This window comes from Crocodylus siamensis, chromosome 3 (genome assembly GCF_052110815.1).
Source record: "Crocodylus siamensis isolate JL-2025a chromosome 3, ASM5211081v1, whole genome shotgun sequence".
In the NCBI taxonomy this organism is placed as follows: Eukaryota; Metazoa; Chordata; order Crocodylia; family Crocodylidae; genus Crocodylus; species Crocodylus siamensis.
Genome location: NC_143397.1, coordinates 2,373,206 through 2,397,965, shown reverse-complemented (window position 1 = coordinate 2,397,965; position 24,760 = coordinate 2,373,206). Strand labels below are relative to the sequence as shown.

Sequence of the window (24,760 nt, the reverse complement as noted above, 5' to 3'; positions counted from 1 at the left end):
TGTCCTTTTTTTCTCCCCCATCTCAGCAAGGCCCCGTCTCAGCGAGATCCTTAAGTATGTACTTCACGTTAAGGACTCACATAAGTGCTTGGCTGGACAGGGGTGGAAATCGGCACCTGCTTAAGTGCTTTGCTCAGCTGCAGCCAACGGTCATTTTTCAAACCTTTGCAAAGGCTTAAAAAACCCCAATTCCAGCACCAAAATGCCGGCCCTTTGGAGGGTCAGAGGTTTCGGTGACCCCCAGCAGCTCCTCCAAGCTACTGTCCAGCCGGCCTGACTTTAGGAGCCGGGGGTTCGTTAGCAGCCTTGAATTGCGAGACACGTCACCGACGCCCCGGCGTCAAACCCGTGCTGACCCAGAGCTCTGGCCGTGCTCGTTTTTCCCCAGCATTTGAAATTAAAATAAAGGGAGAACTGCAGAGGGATTTGCTAATGACTTCTCCTCCCTGGTTTTGCAATCAGTGAAGAAACAGATTTGCCTGACTCTTCAGACGAAGTGATGAGAGTTTTGCATGCCTGCGGCAGTGACTCCCAACCAGGCTGCCACAGCCCCCCGGGGATGCTTTTAAGGGTGCCACGGGCTCGCCCACGACGTGAGCACTTCTAGGGGAGCCAACGCTGGCGCAGTAGGAACTCCCAACAAATATAGTCTGCTGTGCTGTGGGCTTGCAGAGTTCGTTGCAACACAAAAATTGCTCTGGTATTTTTCCTGTCGTCAAAAATGGAGCGAAAACAAAGAGCTGGCATTTTCCAAGGGGGGCTTGAGCCTGAACTGGTTGAGAACGACTGGTCTGAGCGCCAAGGCCCTTTCCTGCAGCGGTTCCCATCGCCCGTGCACCGGGCCATTGCCCCAGTTGCACAGCTGGGGGCCCGAGTCCCAGAAAGACGTAAGTGGATTCACTACAGGATGCAAAAATGAACCCAGGTTCCCCAGAAACCTGCGGAAACCTCTGGATCCTGCTGCCTAGGGAGAATCTGCTTGGCTTGCTCTGGGCTCTCAAGCATCGTTTGGGTGGCTGTGGTCCAAGCCCTCAATAAGACCCAGCAGAAATGAAGCATCACATACCGGCAGCCACAGCCCTTCGAGAGCCTTCTCCAGCCTATTTTGGTGCATTGGAGACTCCGGCCGCGCTCGGAGCTCGTCGCTGAGAGCCTCGTCCTCGCGGCTGAAGTCAGCTCCTTGGTTCAAGACCAAGCCGGCCGCGGTTTGGCAGTGGATGATGCGAGTGCGGCTGAGGGGGAGCCAGGATGCACGGGAAGAGGGTGGGAATGGAGAGACCTGCCTGGAGCTGGTCCTGTCGACCTCCTGCCTGGCTGCAAGCAGCTGGCAAAACCGGACCCCGAAGAGCCTCGGGGAGCGCAAACCCATCCCAGCTTTGCCCAGGAGATGGAGGGGTTGCAGGCAGGAGGCTCGAGAGACCCCTCGGGGGAAGAGCGATGGAAAAGCCCCTCTGGAGAGTTGTCGGTCTCTGTACAATATTCCTCAGAGGCTGTGCTCCGTGCCAAACAAAATAGATGTGGTGCACTTATAGTTCGGCTGTGGTGTGTGGGTGGCAAGCGTGCGACAAGTGTGAGCGGTAGCTTTTCCGATACCCCGGGCTGTTCTCTTCTCTGCGCCTCCACGATGAAATTTGCTGGAAGTGGTCCGTGCCACGGCAGTCGTGATGGGGATGTACGGGCCGTGGAGCAAGCTGACCAGGGGCTGCTGGCGACTCCAAGTCCCGGGGCTAGAGAAGGGGGGACTGAGTGACATTGAAAGGCCACACACGTCAAACTGAAATTGGGGAATATTGGTTTTAATTAACCTCGTTGCCCAGAGTACAGATAAAACCAAGGTAATAATACAGAACTGGTTTGGCATTTCATTGATAATGAGATTGACTGAGCGGGATCATAGGATCGGAGAAAAGTGGGGCTGGCAGGGAGCTGCAGAGGTCACAGCTAGTCCGAGCCCTGCCTGAGGCAGGATCAGCCCTGTGCAAACCTGCCCAGACACATCCATCATCTCAACTCTTTGTAAAACTACAGTTGGCCCCAACACAGCGCCAGACATCACCCCCAATACTGCTACAGCCCGGGGGCCGCGGCCACCAACATCCAGCTGCTGCAAAGGGGATTCATAGGTGCTCCAGGGGATTCCTAGTTGCAGGCCGTGCTGCAACTGCAGAGGAAGGCAAAACCTCCCAGTCCAGACCAGTCTGACCAGGGGGGAAATCCCTTCCTGCCCCCAGTGCAGCATCAGTTTGACCTCCAGCAGCAGAGAGTCCCCCCTTCCCTGGATGTCTGTCCCACGGCCTCCCAGCTCCGACAGCAAAGAAGTCTTTCCCGATTCCCAACCTAAACTTGCGTTGCTGCAGCTTCAAGCCCTTGGTCCACATCCTCCTCTGCAGCAAGAGAGAAAAGCTGCTTTCCCTCTTCTCTACAGCAGCCCTTCAGGTATTTGCAGGCTGCTCTCATGTCCCCACAAGCTGAACGTGCCCAGCTCCTGCAGCCTCTCTACGACTTGCCTTCAAACCCTTGAGCACCTCTGGACCCTCCATTCACTTCCCCCATGTCGTATTTAATACATGGAGCCCAAAGCTTTAGACCAAGGGATTTTTTTCCCCCCAAGTATCCAAACACTCCTGCTTCGGGGCTGGCCTTGGCTCCCAATGGTTTGGGGTCAGGGGACACTTGCTCTGAAGCAGCCGGGTCTGTTTGGAGGTGGTGCCTTTCGCCCCACGCGGATGCAGACAAGATGTTTCTATTATTTTCTTGCTCGATCCTCTTTGAATCTGCTTGGAGCACTGTATTCCCATCGGCCGGACCATAAGCCCGCATCCGGGCGGGCATGGACACTGGGCTCGATCCCTGGAAGTTTTCAAGAGCAGGTTGGACAGAGACGGGGTGGGATGGGTTAGTTAGGGGTGACCCTGCCTTGAGCAGGAGGTGGACTACATGCCCTTTGGAGGTCCCTTCCAGCCTGACTTTTGTATGATCCTAGGAGCCAGCGTCCAAAGAGCAGTCCTGCTTTAAAGCATGCATGAGATGTGTGATCTCGTCAGGGACCTGCCTGGTGCAGGGCAGGCTGCAGCGATGCAAGGGTGATTGGGAGAGATCCTGGACAACTGGAAAAAGGCAAATCTAGTGCCCATCTTTAAGAAAAGGAAGAAGTAGGATCCAGGGAACTACAGACCCATCATCCTCACCTCAGTCCCTGGAAAAATCATGGAGCAGGTCCTCAAGGACCCCATTTCTAAGCACTTGGAGGAGGAGAAGATGGTTAGGAGCAGTCAGCGTGGATTCACCAAGGGCAAATCCTGCCTGACCAACCTGATGCCTTCTCCGACAAGGGGACTGGCTCTGGGGATGCGCAGACCGGTGGATGTGGACCTTCATTTTAGCAAGGTTTTTGATACGGTCTCTGACAACATTCCCGCAGGCAGGCTGAGGAAGTCCGGGCTGGATGAATGGACTGTCAGGTGGGTAGAAAACTGTCTGGAGCATCTGGCTAGAGGGTAGCAATCAATAGCTCGATGTCTAGGTGGCAGCCGGCGCCAAGTGCAGTGCCCGGAGGTCAGTCCTGGGGCCAGTTTTGTTCAATGTCTTCATCAAGGACCTGGAAGATGGGATGCAGCGCACCCTCCACAAGTTTCCAGTTGACAGCAAGCTGTGGGGAGGAGTAGAGACTCTGGAGGGTAGCGCTAGGATTCAGAGTGAGCTCGACACATTGGAGGATTGGACCAAAAGAAATCTCCTGAGGTTCAACAAGGACAAAGGCAGTGATTGCTCCCCTCCATTCAGCACTGGGGAGGCCACATCTGGAGTCCTGTGTCCAGCTGTGGCCCCCACGACAGAAAGGATGTGGACACACTGGAGAAAGTCCAGCGGAGGGCAACAAAAATGGTTGTGGGGCTGGAGGACAGGACTGGTGAGGAGAGGCTGGGGGAACTGGGCTGATTGAGTCTGCAGAAGAGAAGACCGAGGGGGACTGAACAGCAGCCTTCACCTCCCTGCCGGGGGGCTGCAAAGAGGCTGGAGCTGGGCTGGTCCCAGTGGGGGCAGATGGCAGGACAAGGAGCAATGGGCTCCAGCTGCAGCAAGGGAAGTTGAGTTTAGATGTTTGGAAAAACTTTCTGGGTGTTGAAGCACTGAAATGGAGATGGTGCAGTCTCCATCCTTGGAGGTTTTGAAGCCCCGGGTAGACCAAGCCTAGCCTGGGATGATGCAGTTGGGGCTGGTCCTGCTTGGGGCAGGGGTTGGACTGGATGTGACCTCCTGAGCTCCCTTCTAGCCCCATGGTCTGCAACTCTGTTGGGCGTTTGTCCATTGTGACAAGGCTGTGCCAATGCTCCTGTGAGACCAACCCTGCAGGGCCCAGGCTGGAGGGTCTTGCCCCTGCGCTCAGGCTCGGGTCAGTGCTGCGTTGGAGCAGGAAGGGGGGGTTGCCTTCCTCTGCAGCAGGGATACAGCCTTTGCCTGGGGTCTCTGGAGCATCTATGAACCCCTTTTGCAGCAGCAGGACATTGGCCACCACGGTCCCCGGCTTTCCCTGTGGCAGGGTGGGGAGTGATGCCTGGGGCTCTCAGGGGTGCTGGTAGGTTTGCTCAGGGGTTGGACAGTGGGTTTGTCAGGGCTGGTTTGCAGAAGCCTGATCCGGCCTCAGGCAGGGCTCGGTCTCGTTGTCCTCTGGAGCTCCCTCCCGGGCCCACAGCTGAATCGTTACCCTGGCCTATTTAATTGGGCTGTTTTGTTTTTTTTTTTGAAGGACCCTTTAAAAGACATCTTACCTCTAACTTCCCAAATTGTGATCTGCCCTTAATAGCGACTTTCCCTGCCTTCTGTACAAGCCCACCTACTCCGTATATCTCCCTGTCTCTCTCTAGTGGCAGCGCGGCCATATAGCCACACTTAAGCCTGTTACATCTCGGATGGGAGAGAGCCGTAGTTGCAGCTCAGGCTGCAAAGATCTGTGCATTAAAGGTCACTGGTTTGATCCTGGCTCCTAACGACCCACCCAGGGACATCCATGCTGCGTTAGGACAGGATAAATCCTTGTCCCCTGACTTGCAAAAGGCAGGTTGGCTGACAGGCAGAACCGCCCAAGGGGGCTGAACTGTAAAGTTATTAAATGATTCAATGCAAAAAAAGAAGTTCATTTAACTTCATGGCTGTGATTTTGCACCCCCTCCCCCTCCCCCGGAGTCTGGGAATGGGGCGCGGCGCGTCACACACGGGGATCGTTACCTCGGCACGGCCCAGATTGTGCAGTGTATAAAACGAGACCGGAGACGCGGCAAATAGGCTGCAGGGACCCATACCGCCTTGGCAGGCGCAGGCCAGGCGGAGAGGGGCCCAGTCGGTCCTTTACGCCTCCAGCTTTGCTAATTCTGAGCTCATAAAACACAGTTGTGCAATCCCCGCCGTGAATCCCCAACCCTTTGCGGGACAGATTTGGAGTCGGTTTGTGATGGAGCAGATGCCGGTTCCCGGCGTGTTGGTTTGGGGGACGAGGGCTGCTGCAGGGGGGGATTTACTGTATGCAGAACAGGAGTCGAGGACTTTCCCGTCAGCCTCTCTCGCCTCCATGGCCCAGCCCCGGCGGCATGGAGAGCTCTGCCCCAGGAAGCCCAGCGCTGAGGAGCTTGCTGCCCTTTTACATGCTGAGTAGGACACGGGGTGTTTGGGGGCTTCGGGCTGCGGTGGTCACACTCCCGTGGGAATCAGGGGCCTGCGTCCCACTGGCTCCTGCAAATCTCCCAGCACGGCCGCGCTTGACACTCACTTCAGGGAAGAGGAAGATATTCTCCGCCAGGTCCCTGGAAGGTGCAGTCACCCGCGCCGGCCCAGCAGTGATCCCAAGCAAGGGATCCCAAGCCCAGAGCGCCGCGGGATCACGCCCTCGGCACGGGACGGCAAGGCTGTGCATTCAGCTGGGGGCAGATGAAGCTGAGGAGGGGGAGACAAGGGGCAGCCCAGGGCATGTGTGTCTCCATCCTCCAAAATGACAAGTCGGGGGGGCTACCGCTTTATGGAGCTGCAAAGCCCTCACGAGCCCCCTGCCCCCGTTCAGCTTGGTGCCCCAGCTCCGGTCCGTGCCCCCTTCGGCCAATGCTCCTTGCTCTACCCCGAGCTGCGGCTGTCCCGTGGTTGCCTTTGCTTGCAGCCCTGGATTCTTGCTCAGCCTTTCTCTGCCCGCTGTGGGAGCCTGCCAGGACCATACACAGAGGCCCTCCATCCACCTTCAGTGAGCAGACGCCGTGCAGGAAGGCCTAATCCTGATGCCTGACTGCAGTGCAGGTATTCGGGGTCTCCCCTGGCTGGAGGCCCCTGCCCAGCAGCCCCGGCATGCAAGCAAAGGGGCAGCTGAGCTAGCGGGGGCCAGGGGTCTGCTCTCGGCTGGCTCCAGGGTTGGAGTCTGAGAGCAGGCGTCTGGGCTCTAGATGCACGCAGCGACTTATTTGCAAAGCAAAACCTGTGCCAGAGCCCACGGGGGAAGCTGCTTGCTTGTTCTCAAGCCCCTTGCTCAGGCAGTTCCTGCTTCCTCCCTTCCCCATCCTCCTCCAGTGCAGCCAGCTCTTATTAAGCCCCGTGGCCAGGCCGGGATGCGAGAGCCGCTGACAGCGCGGGTTATCGCTTGTGACAACGGCATATTTGTCTGATGGCACAAGTGTCCCTTCCTGTAAGGAGGATGCTCAGATGTGCCGCCCGGCCTTCCCGGAGCGTGCCGCGGCTGCCTCTCCGGGGCGCGCGGCTCCTGGGGACGCGGCGGTGCCGGCTGTGTCTGCGGGCATCGGCGGAGAAGCGAGTGGGAGCAGGCGCCAGGCAGGGGTGGAGTTGTTTTCCCTCTGGCTGGGAGCCGTAGAGACGAGGGTTTGGGGGGAAGGGGCTGCAAACTGCGTCCGTGGCCCCCTCCCGCTCTCCGTGCGTGCACAGCCCCGTCAGGCACTCCTCGCCTGCCTACCTGTACACTGAGACGTGCCCACAGTCACCAGTGCCCCTGCCTACTGCCCAGGTAGGCTGTTGCAACCTCGCGGACGTCCTTTGGGTCAGAGTCATCACGAGCCCACCCGGTTTGGGAATCGCCGGGCGAAAAATCGGTCTTCCTGGCATTCGTGCCCTGGCTGCATGGCCATGAGCTGCCCCTGGACCCCCAGCTCCCGGCTTGTCCATAGCAAAGCAGCTTCTCTTGGTTATGGGAGCAGACCCCTGCAGCGCCCAAGGACAGCTCAGCCCCCACCACTCCTGCTAGTCGTGTTGCAGGGGTTGGGGGGGGTCTCTCCATGCAGCACATGGTTCACCTATGACACTTGCTGCCCCAGGAGCTTCTGAAAAGAGCAAGACCTTTGCACCAGGGATGAGATGACCGGTAACAAGGATGTCAGAAGCCCCGGGGGCGTTTGCAAGCACTCTCAATCCTGTTGCTTCAAGTCAGGAGCAAGCATCTCACGGGTGCGGGGACGAGAGCCTGGGTCTCCTGGGTGGGAGCAGGCTGTCTGGCACCATTCGCTGGGGGACCGGGGCGGTCTCAGAGCAAGCCGGCCTTCTGGTCCGGTCCCATGTCACGGCACCGGTGGTGGGCAGCGGAGTGAGGCGATGGCATCCCTACGCCGGGGGAAGGAGAGCTTCCTCGGGTTAGTTTTAAACTTGCTGCCTGCCGGTTTCATGTGGTGACCCCTCGTTCTTGTCTGGTGAGCGACAGTAATAAACCCCTCCTGACTTTCTCTTACCATTTACTATGCTGTAAACCTTTCTCCTGCCCCTGCCCAAGCATCTGTTTTCCAAACTGAATTGTCCTGGCCTCCTTAGTCTCTCCTCCTATGACAGCCCCTCCGTACCGCTCATCACCCTCATTGCCCTTCTCTGCACCGGCTCTAGCTCTTCTACCTCCTTTTGGAGGTGCGAGGACGGACCCAGGCGTGGATGCACCACAGGTTCATAAAGGGGCATCATGATATTTTCCAGGTTGTTCTCCCCTTTTTAATCATCCCCAATGCGTTATTTGCCTTCTCGGCGGCTGCTGAGCACGGAGCTGACGCTTTTAGGAAACTGTCCACAACGCCTCCCAGATCTCCCTCCGGGCTGGTCACAGCTCCCGTCGAGCCCGTCACGATATAGGTCTAATTGGAGTGATGTTTGCCCAGGTGCATCGCTCGACACTTATCTCAACATTGGATTTCATCTGGCATCGAGTTGCCCGTTTGCTCCGTCGTGCCAGATCCTTCTGTAGCTCCTCACGGTCCACTTTGCTCTTTCCCACTTTGCAGCATTTTGCGTCATCTGCCAATCCGGCCGCCTTGCTCCTCCCCTCCTTGTGCCGATCGGTTATGAATGTACGAACCGCTCTCCTCGACGGTCAGTGCGGCTGGGCTGGAGGCTGAGCGAGCGGTCTCAGCTCCCCCGAGGCAGCAGTTTCTCCTGACCTGGTCTTGGCTTCGGTGCGGGTGAAGGGGAGGATTGCCATGAGCTGCTGCAAGCAAAGGGCTTTGCTCTGGATCTGCCGTAGGAGATGCCGGGCTGGGGGCCCAAGCAGATAGCAGACACCTTGTGTGAAGGCGCCAGGGGTCCCATGGGGACACGGATCCCCACGCTCACGCACGTGTGCACATATGCACAACTGTCGTGAGCCCATAAGAGTGCGTCATCACCTGCTCGCTCCAAGTCAGCCCCGCTGTGGTTCCAATCTCTCGCAGTGATGAAGTGGAAGTCCTTTAGCACCCATCTGTTATCTCTTAATTAAAGTTTCTTGCTAATTATTTTTCCTTGTCAGGAGAGCAAAGCTGCTGACTCGGGGGATTTGCCCAAGTCGAGCAAACAAACCCAGACCCGGCTCGCCGCAATTCTTCATTAGTGAACAAATTAAACTTGGAACGGCCCCTATCTTTGGCTTCATCGAGGACATTTAATTACGCCTGTTTCCTTACTGAGATATATTTAGTTTTAAATCAGTCTTCAAGGAACTGGCTCGGCTTGCCTGGAATTCCTCCTTGGAGGGAAGGTTTCTGTTGGCAAGTGGCATTGTGTGGGGACGTAGTACCACGGGAGGGAGGGAGAGAGCAATAGTAATAAATAAGCCGTCCGCTCCACTTCAGGCCCAGCTGACGCGAAGTCGAGAGTCCCAGCCCAGTCGTCCGTGGGTATTTCGTCTGTGCTGTTGCAGTGACGTGCGATTTGGCACGGCGGTTTGTCTGGAGAAAAGCAAGGGGCAGCGATGGGGTCTTTGGAGGCGCCGGCCAGCTAAGAGCAAGGACGTGGGCAGAGCTGCAAGGGGGGAAGTCTCCGGACGCCCTGGCCGGGGTGCCCGAGGGGGGCTTCAGGCCGGGGCTGCGGGGCCGACACTGCCGGAGGAACCAGCCAAGCTGTGTGGGCAGCTCCCTTGCGCCGCTCACCCGCGCCGGTTGCTATTCTGGTGCCGTGCTAGCGATCTAATTTAGATGGCGAGTCACCGGGGGGCCGAGCCCTTGTCATTGTCTCTGCTTGCAGAGCGCCCTGCACCCCCACCCCCGTGCGCTGCGTAAATATGAAATGCATTATTTATGACGAGAGGCACAGAGATCTAATTAGCCACCGCCACGATGACTTGAAGCGGGGCCCGTCAATCCTGGAGAGGCAGAGGCCGGGGGCGTGCGTGTGTATCGGATCTGGGCCCCGCTCTCCATCCCATCGCTGCTTCCCTGCTTCGGGCCTCAGTTTCCCCATCTTTAAAATGGGGCTAATGTTACTGATCCACCTGACCTACATACACACATGGACCTTAGCAGAGGCTCTTAAGGAGAATTTTGTTTTTTTATGTCTCAAAAAGTGGGACCAGCCCCAACCGTCTGTGTATACTCTGCTGTATGCAGCTGCTCTGGGTCATGTTGCCTGATGGATAATAATATCCCAATAAAGTGGCGTCTGGTTTGCAGGAAGTTGCTTTGGTCTCTCTTGTGCGTCTCCGGATAAAATAAAAGCCCCCCAGAGTCACAGAACCACAGACAACGGGTTGAAGGGAGCTCAGCGGGTCACATCCAGTCCAACCCCCTGCTCCAGGCAGGACCAGCCCCAACTGCATCATCCCAGCCAAGGCTTTGTCTACCCGGGGCTTCAAAACCTCCAAGGATGGAGACTGCACCACCTCTTTGCATAGCCTGCTCCAGTGTTTTACCCTGCTCCTAGTCCTCAACCCTTTGCTTAGTCTTTCACCCGGGCTGAGGGGTGTGACATGCCCCCGTGTCTCCTCCATTGCTGCCAGAGACGTTGCCTCTTGCACAGACTAGAGGAGTCCTCATCCAGCTAGGAGCCCCGTGCACTAGGCACGTCCACTTGCACAGCGCAAAAGACACTGTCAAAGCCCCGGTCCCTGTTGCTGGCACAGCGGGCGCCCAGGGGCACTGGCTGCCATAGCAGAGCTGTGCCGGGCACCGCAACCGGTTGAAGGTGCTGCTGGGAGCGAGGGCCCAGGTCATACAGACACGGTACTTCACTCTTGATACCACCCTGAGCCAGGGGCCCAGGACCCGGGGCGCCCGGAGGCAGCAGGTTGCAGTGGGCTGGCTTCTCAGTTCTGCCAAAGGCTGCTTGTGTGACCTGGGACACTTGAGCTCTCCACACTTTGTTTCTTCCTCTGGTGTAAATGTGCTGCCCCCTTCTCTGTGAAGCGCAGAGGGAAGATGTGATGTGCTGTCCCTGCTGCAGCACATGCCAGACCGAAGGAGCTGGTTTCCTCTCACCACCAACCAGCCTGGAGCTGGGGGAGCACTGCCCCCATTTTACAGATGGGGAAAACTGAGGCCCCAAGTCATGGCATACCTTGCCCAGGGTACTGCAGGAGGATGTTGGGACTAGACTGAATTGGGGAATTGCTTGGGGACCCCTGAAGCAGCAAGGTCATTGAAAAGGAGATAGAGTCACTAACACCGGTGGAGTGATGAGTTAAGAAGGAATCAAGTAGATTCCTTTATTTATTCGTATGAAATACAGCACCCAAATGGCAGAGCAAGCTATAAACAACCATACTAAGGGGAGTGACAGTTTTAAATTTGACACCCATTGCAAAGCACTGTGAGTGGTCTGGCGCAGGTTGTCAGTGCGAGCATTAAAATGATAAATAGGACCCTCCTCCACGATGTGTGCTATAGTTTGGATTTTGCCACACTCACATTTGGGGTCTTTAATAAAATGCCACTGATGTAGTAAGTCTCCATCCTTGGAGGTTTTGAAGCCCCAGGTAGACAAAGCCTTGGCTGGGATGATGGAGTTGGGGCTGGTCCTGCTTGGAGCAGGGGGTTGGACTGGATGTGACCTCCTGGGCTCCCTCCCACCCTCCTTGTCTGTGATTATCTGGTTCCATGAACCGTGTTCAACGTGGCTCACCTTCACCTTGGCAAAGCAAAGGCAAGAGGGTTTAGATGTGGGGTCTGTGATAAAAAAATGTATGAATGATGTCAGTTGTGCTTCATTGCTGAATCCAGTTTTTTTTATGCCAACATTTTCCTCATTCAGCTTTTTTTCCACACTCCAGAATAGCCTTCTCAACTTTAATGCTTGGCCTGGCGGGTGGGGGGTCATTCTGTTCCTCAAAAATCGGTAGTGAATTAAATGTGAGCAGTTTTTTGTAGATTCTTAAAGTAGCCTGTTTACATCCAAGATCCGAAGGAGGAAGTTTATTCTTCATTATTTGTAGATGATGCCGATAGGGGAGACTATGGTTGAGGTGGACTCAATATTTGGGGTTGGGTTCATAGTTGACGGGTTTTGCACAAAAGCTGATTCTTACTCAGCATTTGCTGGGCATTATTAGAGAGATGAAAAAAGGCATGAACTGTTTTGTCCGGGTTGAGTTTCAAATACTATTCATCAGAACAGTCCTCTAATTGTGCCATATCATTACAGAGTCCCATAATGCTAGATAATGAGCCAGTCGACCTCCTCAGCACGGCATGCCTAGAAGTGCTGCTGCCCCAGCCAAGCAGTTGGCTCTAAGCTCTGGGGGGACTGGGAATAAAAGCAGGGTGCAAATAAAGCCCCGCATCCCCTCCTGGACTCCCCCCTAATGATCGTGTCAGGGCTCACGTGCTCCTGGCTCCCGGGGCTGTGCTCAGGGCATGTCCCGCTCTGGGGTCTCCCCTTTGCCCCCCTGCTTTGGGCCCAGGTCTCAGCCAGGTCTTCTCCTTCTGCCTCCCGCAGACACCCAGGTGCAGTACGAGCGGATCGGCGCAGACGTGACCATGAAGTGCGGGGCGATGGACTGGGACGCGGCCGTGACCTGGACGGTCAACGGCAGCGACATCGACGAGTCGCACTTGAACGGCTCCTACCTGGTGCTGCGCAACGTGCACCTGGGGCACAGCGGCCAGTACTCCTGCTACGAAGGCTCCTCCTGGCATCTCAAGTACCAGACCTTCCTCAAAGTGGGCAGTGAGTACACGGGCGCGTGACCTGCACGACGCGGGCGCGGGGGTCCTGGGCCTGTCCCCTGATCTTGTTCGGCGGCATATTTTCTTCGGCGGTTTCGAGTTGCTATCCGGGCTGCCGGAGTCGGCCTGGGACTTTCCAGACTCCAAAGGCATCGTAGAAAACACAACTCGGGCCCATGCTCAGTGAGGTTCGTTGGGCACCAACCGGTTGGATAAAAAGTCGGTGCAGCCTAGCGCTGCTTGTCCTTGACAGGCCGAGACCCTGCACGATCCCGCAGGTCTCTGCACCCCTGTATTTATGCTAGCATGCCCCCCGCCTCCTTTCCTAGTGGAGATGTTCATCTCAGCTCGTTTTGCTTGCCAAGTTTATACACTTGCACCTAGTAGTTCTGTCTCATTTTTAACTTGCTTTTTATGCTGGTCCTTGAGTTTTTAAGCAAGTGGTTTCATCCTCCCTTCAGTGTCTTTGTGCTTATCAGTGCATTTTTATTTTATTTTATTTTATATTATTTTATTTTATTTCTTCCTCCCATACTGCTTTTTGGCACCATAGCTACGGCCCAGCACGGCTGGAAGTCCTACTGCGTCACCTGCATTTAGTCGTTGCCGGCAATCCCTCTGTTCAAGGATGGCCTCTGCCACAGCTCTTGAAGTGACTTAAGAGTCCAATCTTTGACCCACAAACAGGTCTGCAGCGTCTGCAGGGGAGAGCAGGCTGCAGGCTGGGACTCCTCTCCTTGTCCTTCCTCCGCTCCCTCTTCTCTGCTTTGAGGGCAAGATGCTTTAGCCTGAAACGGGCTGCTCGGTTGAGGTTGCGGTGCCATTGCAGGTGAGCTCCGCCAACGCCGACATCCTTTGTCTTGAGATCTGCCTTCGATGTGTCCTTGTAGCGCTTCCTCGGCCCAGCGCGAGATCTCAGGCCATAACTAAACTGGGAGCAGAGCACTTGTTTGGGGATTTGAGACTTGGGCATCCGCGCACAATGTCCGGTCCAGCGACGTTGGTGCTTGAGGATCACCGACTCAATGCTGGTCACATTGGCTTTAGCAAGGATGCTGGCGTGTGTGCGCTGATCTTCCCATGGGATGCAGAGGATTTTCTAGAGGCATCGTTGGCGGTAGCTCTCCAGACTCTTGAGATGACGATGGTAGGCCATTTTTGGTACCGTCCGCCCCTGTAGGTCAATGATGCCCCAGGGACTAGGCAGGAGGGGATGCTACTTCCCCTTCCGACCCAATGGGGTGAAAAAATCAGGGTCCTGTCAGGCATGGTGGTTCGGGGCAGCTTCCCCCAGACGATGGCAAACTGCGGTTGGCCCTAACGAGAGGTCGTGGTCTGGCTGAGACGGCGATGTGGCCGCGGGAACATGCCACGGTGAAGTCGTCTCAGCTAGAAACTGGTGGCGACTCCTGGATGCTCCATAAAACTCTCTGTACGCCCAGGTGCAGGGGCTGCTTGAGCGCAGCTGGGGATTGCACAGGACCTGAGTGCGTGCCCGTGCGTGCGGGTTTGCTGGCCAGCGGGTATCTCACAGGACTGTGAGTGTTTGCATGTGCGTGAGCATGGGATGAGGGTTTGACAGTCACTGTGCTGTATTGTGTGGGGCACAGTGTGCATCCCTTTCCCACAATTCAGGTGCTGGGAATTAGGATGTGCATTACAAATGAGGAAATATGGTAATTCTGCTGAAGTGACTGCCAAGGGAAAGCAAAAGCTGGTGTCGGCAAGCTCTCAAGGATGATCCCTACCCCAGCTCACCAGTGGGTCTTGAGGTGACTTATGCAAAAGTAAAGCTGCAGGTAACCTGTGCAGAGCTCCCGAACTGCTGGCTGTGGACAGTCCCCCTCACCCCCCATACAAACGCGCACACACATGCTGCAGTCCCGGGTGCATTTGCAATGGCCTGTTCAACGGGAGTAAGCACCAACGAAAGGCGCACAAAACCCAGCCCTCGAGGGAGCCGCTGTCCATTTTGCAGGTTCCCACGTGTGCACGAGACCCTACATAACTTCTACTGCTCCGACTGTGTCTAAGTGACAGCTGCCTTGTATTGCACCGGTCGGTCGGTGTAGGGGACATGCTGTGCCAAGATCCTGAGCTCGGGTAATCGTGGAACGAGGCTGGAGAGATTGCAGCTCCTTTTTATTGACCCTCATCTTGCCATCCTGACTTAACAGTTCGCCAAGCCAAGAGGCCAGGGAGGCATGCCTGCTGTGGGCATGTTTAGGTGATGCCTATCCAGCCACAGCTCATGTCACCCGGGAGGCCGGAGCATAACATCAAATCATAAAAAATTCAGGTGTGAAGGGAGCTCAGGGGGTCACATCCAGTCCAACCCCTGCTCCAAGCAGGACCAGCCCCAACTACAACATCCCAGCCAGGGCTTTGCCTACCCGGGGCTTCAAAACCTGCTCAGGGCAGTTAGGGGGATCCTGCTGCTTCCTTTAGCCCCGGGCTCGCGTGCTGCGGCTGGGGCTGGCTGCGGAGAGTTGCACGTGGTCGGGCATGGCAGGGGCCTCTGGCTCGGCCACGAGAAGGTGATAATAAGTAAATAAGCAAGTGCCCAGTGCTATTAACGCAATTAAGTGTGCAAGGAATTAATCGGGTGAGACGCTTATAGTGGTAATTAATTTAACGGCCTGGATTTTAATTTAGTGCTCCCTGTGAGTGCTCCCCTCCCCTGCCCGTGCCCTGCCGGCTTCTGCCTTTGCAAGCTCGGCTCCTTCCTCCTGCGGGCGCCTGACGAATAACCTGGGGGCGGGTGTGGACAAGGGCAGATCTCCATCTGGCATCCTGCTAGGACAGGCTCATGCCCTGAGCCGCTCAACCACAGCCAGCTCCCACATGGCAGGATCATGGAGATGAGCTGATGGCTCCAGGGATGGTGCTGCATGCGTGCAAGAAGCATGCACGGACAGAGGGCTGGATGTCCCTGAGGACTTGGGAGAAAAGGTTTCTGGGGTCTCAGGCCGGAGAGAAAGCTGAGTCCCCTCCACCCCTGGCTTGAAGACGGAGGACGAGAGAATCAGGTCAGCACAGATGCAGAGAGAATCACACCAGAAAGGACAAAATGAAAACCAGAGGCTAGGAGGACGCATAGGATCTTACAGCATCCGGCTTAGAAGGACCCTCAGGAGGTCACAGCTAGCCCAAGCCTCCGCTCCAGGCAGGATCATCCCTGTCCCCACCGCCCGAGACAGGTGTTTGGCCAACCTAGTCTGAAAGTCTTTGCAAATAGCCGTCGCTCGCAACTCCCAGGCTTCGTGCTGAAATATCCAATACCCCCTTTCATCTGCTGCAGGGGATGAGGGCCGGCGGGTTCCTACTGCTGCAAGGAGTGTTGCGTGCTTTCGAGAGAGCCCGGGCCCGCTGCAGAGAAAGGCGAAGCCCCCCAGTCCGGACCAGCCTGAGCGGGGGAAATCCCTTCCTGGCCCAGCGCAGCATCGGTCTGAGCCTGAGCAGAGGAGCAAGACCCTCCAGCCAGGACCCTGCGGGTTTCCTAAGTCTTTGCAGGAGAAGAGATCCCAATGAGAAAAGTCACCAGGGAGGTAATAATGTTAATGAAGAGACTGGAGCTGCTCCCAGCAAACTGGACAGGACCAGAGAGAAACGGTCAAGATATTTTCCTTCTATTTTGCATCAAGAGTCTTGGCAACAAAATGGAGGAACTCGACCTACAGGTGCAGGAAGCCAAACCGGATATTTTAGCGGTAACAAAGTCCCAGTGAGACGTCAGTCGCAACAAAAACGCAGGTCCTGAGGAGCGTGCATCCTCCAGGAAGACAGAAATCCCGGGAAGGGAGGGCGTAGCGTCCTACGTTAATGAGCCTGGATTAATCAGAACTGATTTGAATCCAGACATTTTGGGGGAAGAGTGGTTAAGAGACTGGTGCCGCACTGGGGGTCTAGTCTAACCCCAAGCAGCCGATTGAGATGTGGCGAGACACCTTTTGAATAGTCTTAGAGAGATAATTATTACCAGGGCTCACAGTGCAGGAGACCGTCAACACCGCGGCTCGAGAGCGAAGAATGAATTTGGGGGCTCGGTTCTTTCTGGATGAAAGGTTGACAGATTTCTTCATCGTATCGTTACCGAGCCAACAAAAGGTGATGCTGTTGCAAAACCGGCTTGAGTAAGCGGGGAGGAGATGATGGAAACCGACCTCGGATCCAGCGATTTGGAGTAGATTCAGTTTAAATTAAATGGGAGGATTAACAAACCAGGTCTGGCTCGAGGGTGCTCAGCTTCGAAAGGGCGAACGTGGAGCAATTACAGCAACAAGTGAGTGGAGTGAAGCGGACCAAAGAGCTCAGGGACTTGAATGTGGGAAAAACTTGGAATTTCATTAAGTACAAGATGCAGAAAGTACCTGGAGCTTGCATTGCACACAACGGGGAAAGCAGCGGTGAGGAAGGACGCCAGACCGGCGCGCAGCGCAAGGGATATTAGGCATAAGCAGAGAGCCTACAGAATGGGGAAAGGTGTCAATTAGCAAAGGAAACCCCATCTCAGAGGTCAGGAAGCGTAGGGAGGCGGGGAGATTTGCCAAAGCTCCAGCTGGGTTCGACCTCGCAGAGGAAATTAAAACAACGAGCCAAGGGTTCATTGGCCATGTGACGACGGAGAAAACGAGGACGGAAGAACTGGAGCTTCCAGGCAGCGAGGGTGGAGTGGAGATTAGCGGTAATCTAGGTATGGCCCCGGTTCTCCGTGAACGCCGTGCTCGGGGTTCAGTAAGGAGGGTGAGATTGCAGGCGGAGAATGGGAAGGGGCCGGAAATCAGCTAGGCACAGCTCAGGATGCTTGATGTGCTCGAGGCAGCAGGGATCAGACCAGCATATCTAACTGGGCCCATGAACTTGCAGGTCTTTTAGCGAGGAGTTTTGACCACCCTGTTGAGTTGCCAGGGCCCCCACATGACTGGAGAGCAGCAAGGGCATTAGGTGCAGTTAAGAAAAGGGGCAAAACATGATCTGGGCAATCCCAGGCCCATGCATCTCATCCCACTTGTATGCAGGGCTTTCGAACAGGACAGAGACATGGCACCAAGTGCAACGTGGCACCATGGGTTTACCCGTGGTGGAGTGGACTGATAGCTTGCTTGGGTGAGAGGACTGATTTAATCTGTCGGGAAGCTTTGACATGGCTCCACGTTTGCTGAGGACGCAAGGCTGGGAGGCATCGGGCTCAGAGGAGGAAGAGCATACCCGACTGGAAGAATGGGATAACCTTGGGCGCTGCGGGGACAGAAAGAAATGGGGTGACACAGAACAGTGCAGAGCCATGCACTTAGGGACTGATGCAAATTTCCAGTGTCATCTCTTTGGTTGGAAATAACACGTGAGGAGGCCTGTTAATTAATCGCACAACAGCGATGAACCATCAATACAATGCAGCTACATGAAAGGCAAATGCGATCTGAGGATGCATCAGGAGGGGCAGGGAAGTGTTGATACCATTGCAAAAAACACTGGTGAGACCTTGGTGGAAATCCCTGGAAACACACAGGGGCAGAGATGAGCTGCAAGGAGGATCCGGGAGATGGAGAGCCTGCCTCCAGGGCACCTAAAGGAGCTCACGCAGCTAAGCCCAGCGAATGCTGAGAGCAAGCGTGATTGCTGCCACCCCCATAGAGTCGAGGAGTATGACGACCGGGGAGGGAGAGAAGAGACTGAAGTTGGAGGATAGTCTTGGCGCAAGAACAAGCAGGGATCAACGGGGCAGCAGCGAGGGGACTGGGCAGGGGGCTGCAGCCCTGGCACGCTGAGCTAGGCAGCACCTGGCCCAAGGGCTGGGGCAGCCGCAGTGCCCGAAAACAGCGCGCTTGTTGGGGTTTGGCGCACGGCTGTCCTCATGGGAGCGCAGGTGCGAAGCACTGGTGACAGCCACCCGGAGAGGAGGGCTGGGGGCACGGGAAGGAGGGCAGCAAGGGGCCTGGGCACAGGGCACTGGGGGGCCTTGTGTGTGGCGCAGCGGGAGGATTTGGGCTGCCGGCCGGGAAGGGCGTGAGAGCAGACCCGGGGCATCGGCCCATTCTTGTACATGTCTGTCCGTCGCCCTATCCACGCAGTCATTCCTGTGTCCACCCAGCCTCTTTATCTGTCTGTCTATCTATCTGTCTGTCCATCTCTGTCTGTTTGTTTATCCATCCATCCATCCATCTCCATCTCTCCATCCACCCTCCCATCCATCCATCCATATCTGTAGATCCATCCATCCGTAGCCATCCAGCCAGCCATCCACGTCTGTCCATGCATCCATGCATCCATTCTTCCTCCCTTCCATCATCTTTGCCTGTCCATTTATCCATCTATCCATCCAGATCTATCCATCCATCCATCCATATCTGTCCATCCATCCATCCGTCCACCAACTTACCTACCTACCTTCTGCCCATACCTTCTCCATGCCTGCCTGTCCCTGTTTACCCCTTCTCCCCCACTCCACACTCTCATGTCTGTCTGTTCCCATTTCTGCGCTCATCTTTATCTAACGAGGCCAGCGGTCCTCAGCTTTTTCAGACTCAAGTCACCCCGGACAGATCTGAGCTCCGCCCAAAGCTCCGGCTCTTACTTTGCCCTTCTCTTTTGACCACAGACAAGCACCAGAGCAATTCTTCTGTGGCAAACCAGGCCACATCAGGCCCGAGCATTTTGGACACTCTGGATTGCCGCGTGCAGTCTCTAGTGAGTCGCGCCTTGCAGGACTACCACGGCATGGTGCCCCGCGGCACCCTGGAAAGGATCTCCAGGCATTGCAGAGGGTCGCGGCAGCCCGGTTGAGAATCGCCCGTCTAGATGCTGCTAAAGGCTCAGTCTGTGGTCTCTTGCCCTCCATCCGCGCTGGCCGGGCAGGGGGTGCGCGGCAGCCTCTCATGCTCTGACGGGGGCTTAGGAAGGAAAGAGCGTAAGACCGAGGCTGGGTCCAGCGTCCAGGCTCTTGGAGAGGACAGGAGAGGCTGGAAAGAAACCAGCACTGCAAGCCAGCACGGCCCAGGGGGGTCTTCCCGGGGCAGGAGCGCAAATCCCTTTGGCAGGCCCCCCATGCCCAGTGTGCCCAGCGGGGCAGGTGCCAGCCCGGCTTTGCAGGGAGCACCATACACCGCGCTGCCTTCGCCTCTGCCGGCCCCCGGGAGAGCGGGGCTCGCGCCGGCCTCCTTCCCTTGCTGCCTGTCACCGAGTGGCTGGCGCGAGGAAGGGAAAAAACATGCGGTTTGACAGAAAACGACATGGAAAAACAACCAAATTAACAGAAAAACAAACAAACCCGGAGCATGGCGGGGGGGGAGACACAAGCAACAGGAACCACATGTGCGCCGGGAGACTATGAGCCTGTTCCCTGGCCTGATGAGATGGGGCCAAGCAAGCATCAGCCGCTAATAAATAAAAACAGCCCCCCCCCGGGTCCCCTCCCACCCTCTCAGAAGCTGCCTTGCTGCTCAGCTGGGATCCAGCTGTGCCCGGGGGGGGTGTTATTTGGAGGCAAGGGCGGGGGCGGGGGGGTCCGCTGGTTGCAAACTCCCTCCTCCTTCAAGAAGGGAGACGTTGGAGGCGGGCGGGGGGAGCACCGGGGTGATGGAGACATGACGTGGGGCTGGCTCTCCATGCTGCCTCCAGGGTGCCAGCAGAGCAGTGACGGGGCGCTGGGATGCAGGGGGTGCCCCTAATACCCCTGGACTCGGCGGCTGGTGTCTGATGCCCAGCCTGGTTTCCCGGTGGCTGGGGGAGGCACTGGCCATGCAGCTTGCCTGGTCTCTTCTTGCATTTGCAGGACATGGGGCACCCCCTTTGCCCTCCTGGGCCCTGCACCCGCCCCCCAGCAGGAGCAGATGGGGGGACCCCATCATAACGCATACCTGCTGGCTGCCTTGTGGGGCCGGAGCAGGATTGTATCCCATCCCTGTGAGCACCCCATGCTCTGGATCCTTTTAGATCGCTCCCAGCCTGCTCTCCGCTGCCCAGACCACCACCCCTGCCCCAGCTCCGCTTCTCGCAGCGTACCAAGCTCTGAGCTGCTTGCAAGGGGCATTTTGGGCTGGGAGTGGGGGACAAACCCAGGCAAGGCAGCATGGGGAGAGTTTGTGCATCCCTTGATATGAGTAGCATGACGCCAGGTGCCCAGAGCCCACGGGACAGCCGCGGTCGGGGTTGCCAGCTCCGGCAAATGACCGTGACGGTGCTGGCTGGCAGCTGCGAGCTGGGCCAAGAAGACTCAAGTCAGTGCATCCCTTTTTGCACCTTGCTGGGGCTTGTTTGGAGAGGATCATTCAGGTGCCCCTAGAAAAGCCCCCTCAGGGCTTTCCCTTGCCTACCCCTAATGAAAGGAACCGGGGCAAAGAGGGAGACCGCCCTGGGTCTGGTGGCACAAGCTCCCAGCCAAGCAAATAGACAGGCCATGTCTGTAGGCGACAGCAGCCTTTGAGGTGGGCGCCCGTTAGGCTCACGGAGCAGGGCCAGATGAGGAAGAGGATGGGAAACAGCCTTTCTCCCGGAGGCTGGGAACTTCGCACAAGCTGGCGGTGCCTGGAGACCTCCTGACCGAGCTGCCCCTATCCCAGGTGACAGGGATGCCACATGCCCTGGCATCACGGTGGTTATCCCCTCGGCAAAGCATCCTCATCAGCAATAGCAGCAAGGAGCAGAAGTGACCCACGGTTCACTGCCACGCTGCCGGGGCGGGAGTTACAAATGAGGCCGATTAGATTATCCCGACATCTCATCAATCTCCATCCGGCCTCTCTGCAGTTCAGCCTTTGGGTCTGGGGCTGGTCCATCACTCCAGGTTCAAAAACTCAGCCCAGAAACCTTGTTGCCCGTGCCCGGGTTTGGCCCTGGGCACCGCGGGGAGCGGGAGCAGCATGCGAATGAAGACAGCCTCGCTTGAAAACAAAAAGGCGGCTCCCAAGCCGCACTCCCCAGTGCAATTAGCTCTAATGGAATTAGGAGCAGCCCTAGGACAACAAACATGGCCAGAGGCAGATGCAGCCTTTCTGCCCCCTCCTGTGGGGCTGGCCTGGGGCGGAGACGAAACAGGGCTCTGCTTGCATGCGCCGAACGAACTGGCCTCCTCGCACACGCACACACGTGCGTCCACCCCCACAAGCGTGTGCATGCACACACACACACAGGCACGCACACACACGCTGCATTCCTTCCCTTCCCTCACACAGCTAGGCAAGCTGCCCGGCCCCGGCATAGCAGAGTGATGCTTCCTTGGCTTGCTGCGTAAAATATGATAATCCGGGGCAGCCGATGTCAGAACCAATAAAAATATCCCCCCCTTCCTGCGGTAAACATGTCGGGACTGCTCGGGCGGGGGACGCCGGGAGCTGCGTGGTGGCAAGCGGGGGCAGAGGGGGCTTGGGCACAGCAAGGGGTGCAGCTGGCGTTCATTAGCCTCTGCAAAGGGGCCGTAATCTAAGTCCGTGGTCTTGCGGACAACCCCAGGCGTCTCGACATATGGCCCGTAAAACTTCCTCCAGCTTCCCTGGTGTTTGTCCTGCAGAGGCGCCTCGCTAAGGGCGAGTGTCACCTTGGACGTGGCTGGAAGGGGACGGCATGGTATGGCCTCTCGCATAGCACAGCCCTGTCCCCGTTACCACCCAGACAGGCCTCCCGTCTTGATCTGGAGGCTATGAGAGACTGGTGCCAACTGGTAATTTCTCCTTTGCATTTGCTGGCCGTCACCCTCTGCTTCTCTCTCCCCTCCTGGCCTGGTGCTTTCTGTATGGGAAAGCGTTGGTCCAGGTGCCAGGGTGCCCGCGGGCCCCAAGAGAAGGTGCCAGAGCTAAGCCAGGCTCTCATGCTAGGTGCCTTGAGATCTCCAGGGCAAGCGAGAGCAGACATCCCCTGCGAACGCCCCTGCGAAGTCCTTCCTCCCGTTGCCGCCTGGCCCTGGCCTGGGCAGGGATCGCAGGATCGAGCCCAGGCTGTGAGCCGAGCGAGTGTTTCTGTCTCCAGTGGGTTGTAAAGTAATAAGAAATGCCAATGTCGATCAGCGGGCGAGGAAGGAGCAGGAGGAGGAGCCGCATCGGAGAGGGGCTTGGAAGCTCCTGGTTTGCTCTTCTTTAAAATGGGTTTCTGTGGCCAGTGTTGGCTGCTGGCCATCCCCTCCGTGCCATAGTAATCCCACCGCCCCCATGTCCATGCTAGACTCTGCAAGGATCTTCCCCCACCCGTCACGGCTCTCACCCCTGCACCAGCCTGCCGGGCCCATGCAAATGCTCATGCACGCGTGCAGGCAGGCAGGCGTAGGCACGTGCGCTGTCCCCGTGGGAGAAGAGAAGGCAGTCTCGAAGCCCCCTCCGGGCCCGGGTCAGCTCAGATCCTAAAAATCCTAGCGCAGTGGGGCTGGAAGGGAGCTCCAGAGGTCACAGCTCGTCGAACACCTACCAGAGGCAGGAGCACCCCTGTCCAGGCCAGCTCGGATACATCCAAAGCCTAAATTCTTTGCAAAATGACCGTCAGCCCTGACACAGCCCCGGGCATCACCCCCAGCCCCACTGCAGGGAGAGCAGCGGCCAGCAAACATCCTCCTACTGCAAAGGGGGGTCACAGATGCTCCCGAGATCCCAGGCGGAGGCCGTGTACCTGCTGCAGAGGAAAGCAAAGCCCCCAGTCCAGATCAGTCTGCGCAGGGGGGAAATCCCTTCCCCGTCTGAGCCTGAGCCTGAGCAGAGGGGTCAGTCCTAGCTGGGAAATGCACGCAGCTTTGCTGCGAATGCCCTTGGATGAGGCTGTTCAGTGCCCTGGAGAACCTGTCCCTGAATTCATCCATCCAGCTGGTGCCCTGATGCAAAGCCTGCCGAGGGGCTGTGCTGCCGGGGCGTGGAGGGGAGCAGGCATTGCCCCGGGAGCCTGCGTCTGTCCTGCTGGTGTGACCCCCCAGGAGCTGCTTTGCAGTCCAAGAGAGCGAGCTTATAGCTCGAGCTCGGGCTTCCAGAAACCCTGTCCCCACCTCTGGACTTAGGGCATCAGTGAAATGAGCTGGAGGGTTGCACTGCCCGAAAGGAGGGGCTGCGGCATCGAGGGCAGACCCTGGCTTTGCTGCCCTAATGCGTGTGGGGCATCACCCAGAAGGCCCCTCAAAGCTTGCACTCAGCATCCTTGTTGCCCTTCTCTGCACCTTCTCTAGCTCCTCTAGCTCCTTTTGGATGTGCGGGGACCAGACCTGATGGGGTCTTCTGGGTCCCTCACCCGGAAGCCCCCTCAAAGCCTGGACCGAGCGGTCCCCTGAATTCACCCTGGGGTCTAACACGGCCCCGGCTGCCTCGGCCTCCCCAGCTCCGCAGCGCGCCAGGGCTCCGGCGTCAGGCGTGGACGGCAGCCCAGTGTTTTCCCTGCTCTCGTTAGCTTTGTTTATCCTTGTTAACATGACAAACCTGGCGCAATAATTAGAGTATCCAAACCCTTGTGTAAACAGCTTCCCACAGACCCCCCCTCTCCTCCCACAGGCCCCCCCACCGCCCTGTCCTCGTCTATGCCTTCCCCTCCAAGCTGTCGGCAGTGCTGACGGCAATTAGCAACGTGCCCTGAGAACAGGGAGCGCCTGCAAGCGTGCATTGCTGGGGATGGGGTGTACGTGTGTGCTAGTGAGACCGGGGCCCCTGCAAGCGTGCATTGCTGTTCCTGGCGAGCCGGGCTCTGTTTGCCCTGGCTGCCGTTCATTGGCATGGCCTATGCAAAGTGCCTGTTGCCGAAATACTTGAGCAAGCTCTCTGCTGCCTGCGGGGTTGAGGCTCCAGAGAGCTGGCTGCACCCCGGGAGGAGACCCAGGGCTCCCCAAGAGCTGTTACCGCACAGGGGTGAGATCTCCATCCCTATAAATATCCTCTCTGTGCTCAGAATCCCTCAAGGAGGCAAACAACAAGTTCGGGATGATTAAGAAGGGGGTTGTGAGCACAACGGGAAGTGTCATGATGCCCCTTGATAAATCCATGGTGCATCCAGCGTGGTGCATGGTGCATGTGCTCAGTCTGGTCCCCACACCTCCAGAAGGATCTAGAGGAGCTAGAGAAGGGCAATAAGGATGCTGAGTGCGATGGAGGGGCTTTCCTAGGAGGAGAGACTGAAGAAGTCAGGCCTGGTCAGCTTAAAAAAGAGATGCTTGATGAGGGACCCAAGGAGGGTTTACAACATATTAAATAGTGAAGATAAACTCTATAGGGACTTATTATTGACTGTCTCCCACCAGACAAGAACGAGGGGTCACGACACGAAACCAGTGTCTAGTGGGCTCAGTAATTTAGGCTACAGCGCAGTAACCGAAAATTACTGCATAGTACAGGCACGTGTCTACACTGACTTGGGCTTCAATTTGCTACCTGCATGCTGCGGGTAGCATATTTACACCTGAGTAGTTGCTGTGCGGTGACACACATGTA

General features: G+C 56.9%; 1 protein-coding gene across 6 annotated transcripts in view; it reads left to right on the top strand.

Annotated features, from left to right (window-relative positions):
* Positions 1-24,760, top strand: part of CNTFR (ciliary neurotrophic factor receptor) — a 335,695-nt gene that overhangs the window by 220,554 nt on the left and 90,381 nt on the right. For all 6 annotated transcript variants that reach the window (XM_090037554.1, XM_090037549.1, XM_090037553.1 and 3 more), the window contains one exon: positions 12,148-12,378. In XM_090037554.1, the coding sequence (XP_089893680.1) occupies positions 12,148-12,378 (231 nt within the window). The remainder of the gene's footprint in view (positions 1-12,147; positions 12,379-24,760) is intronic.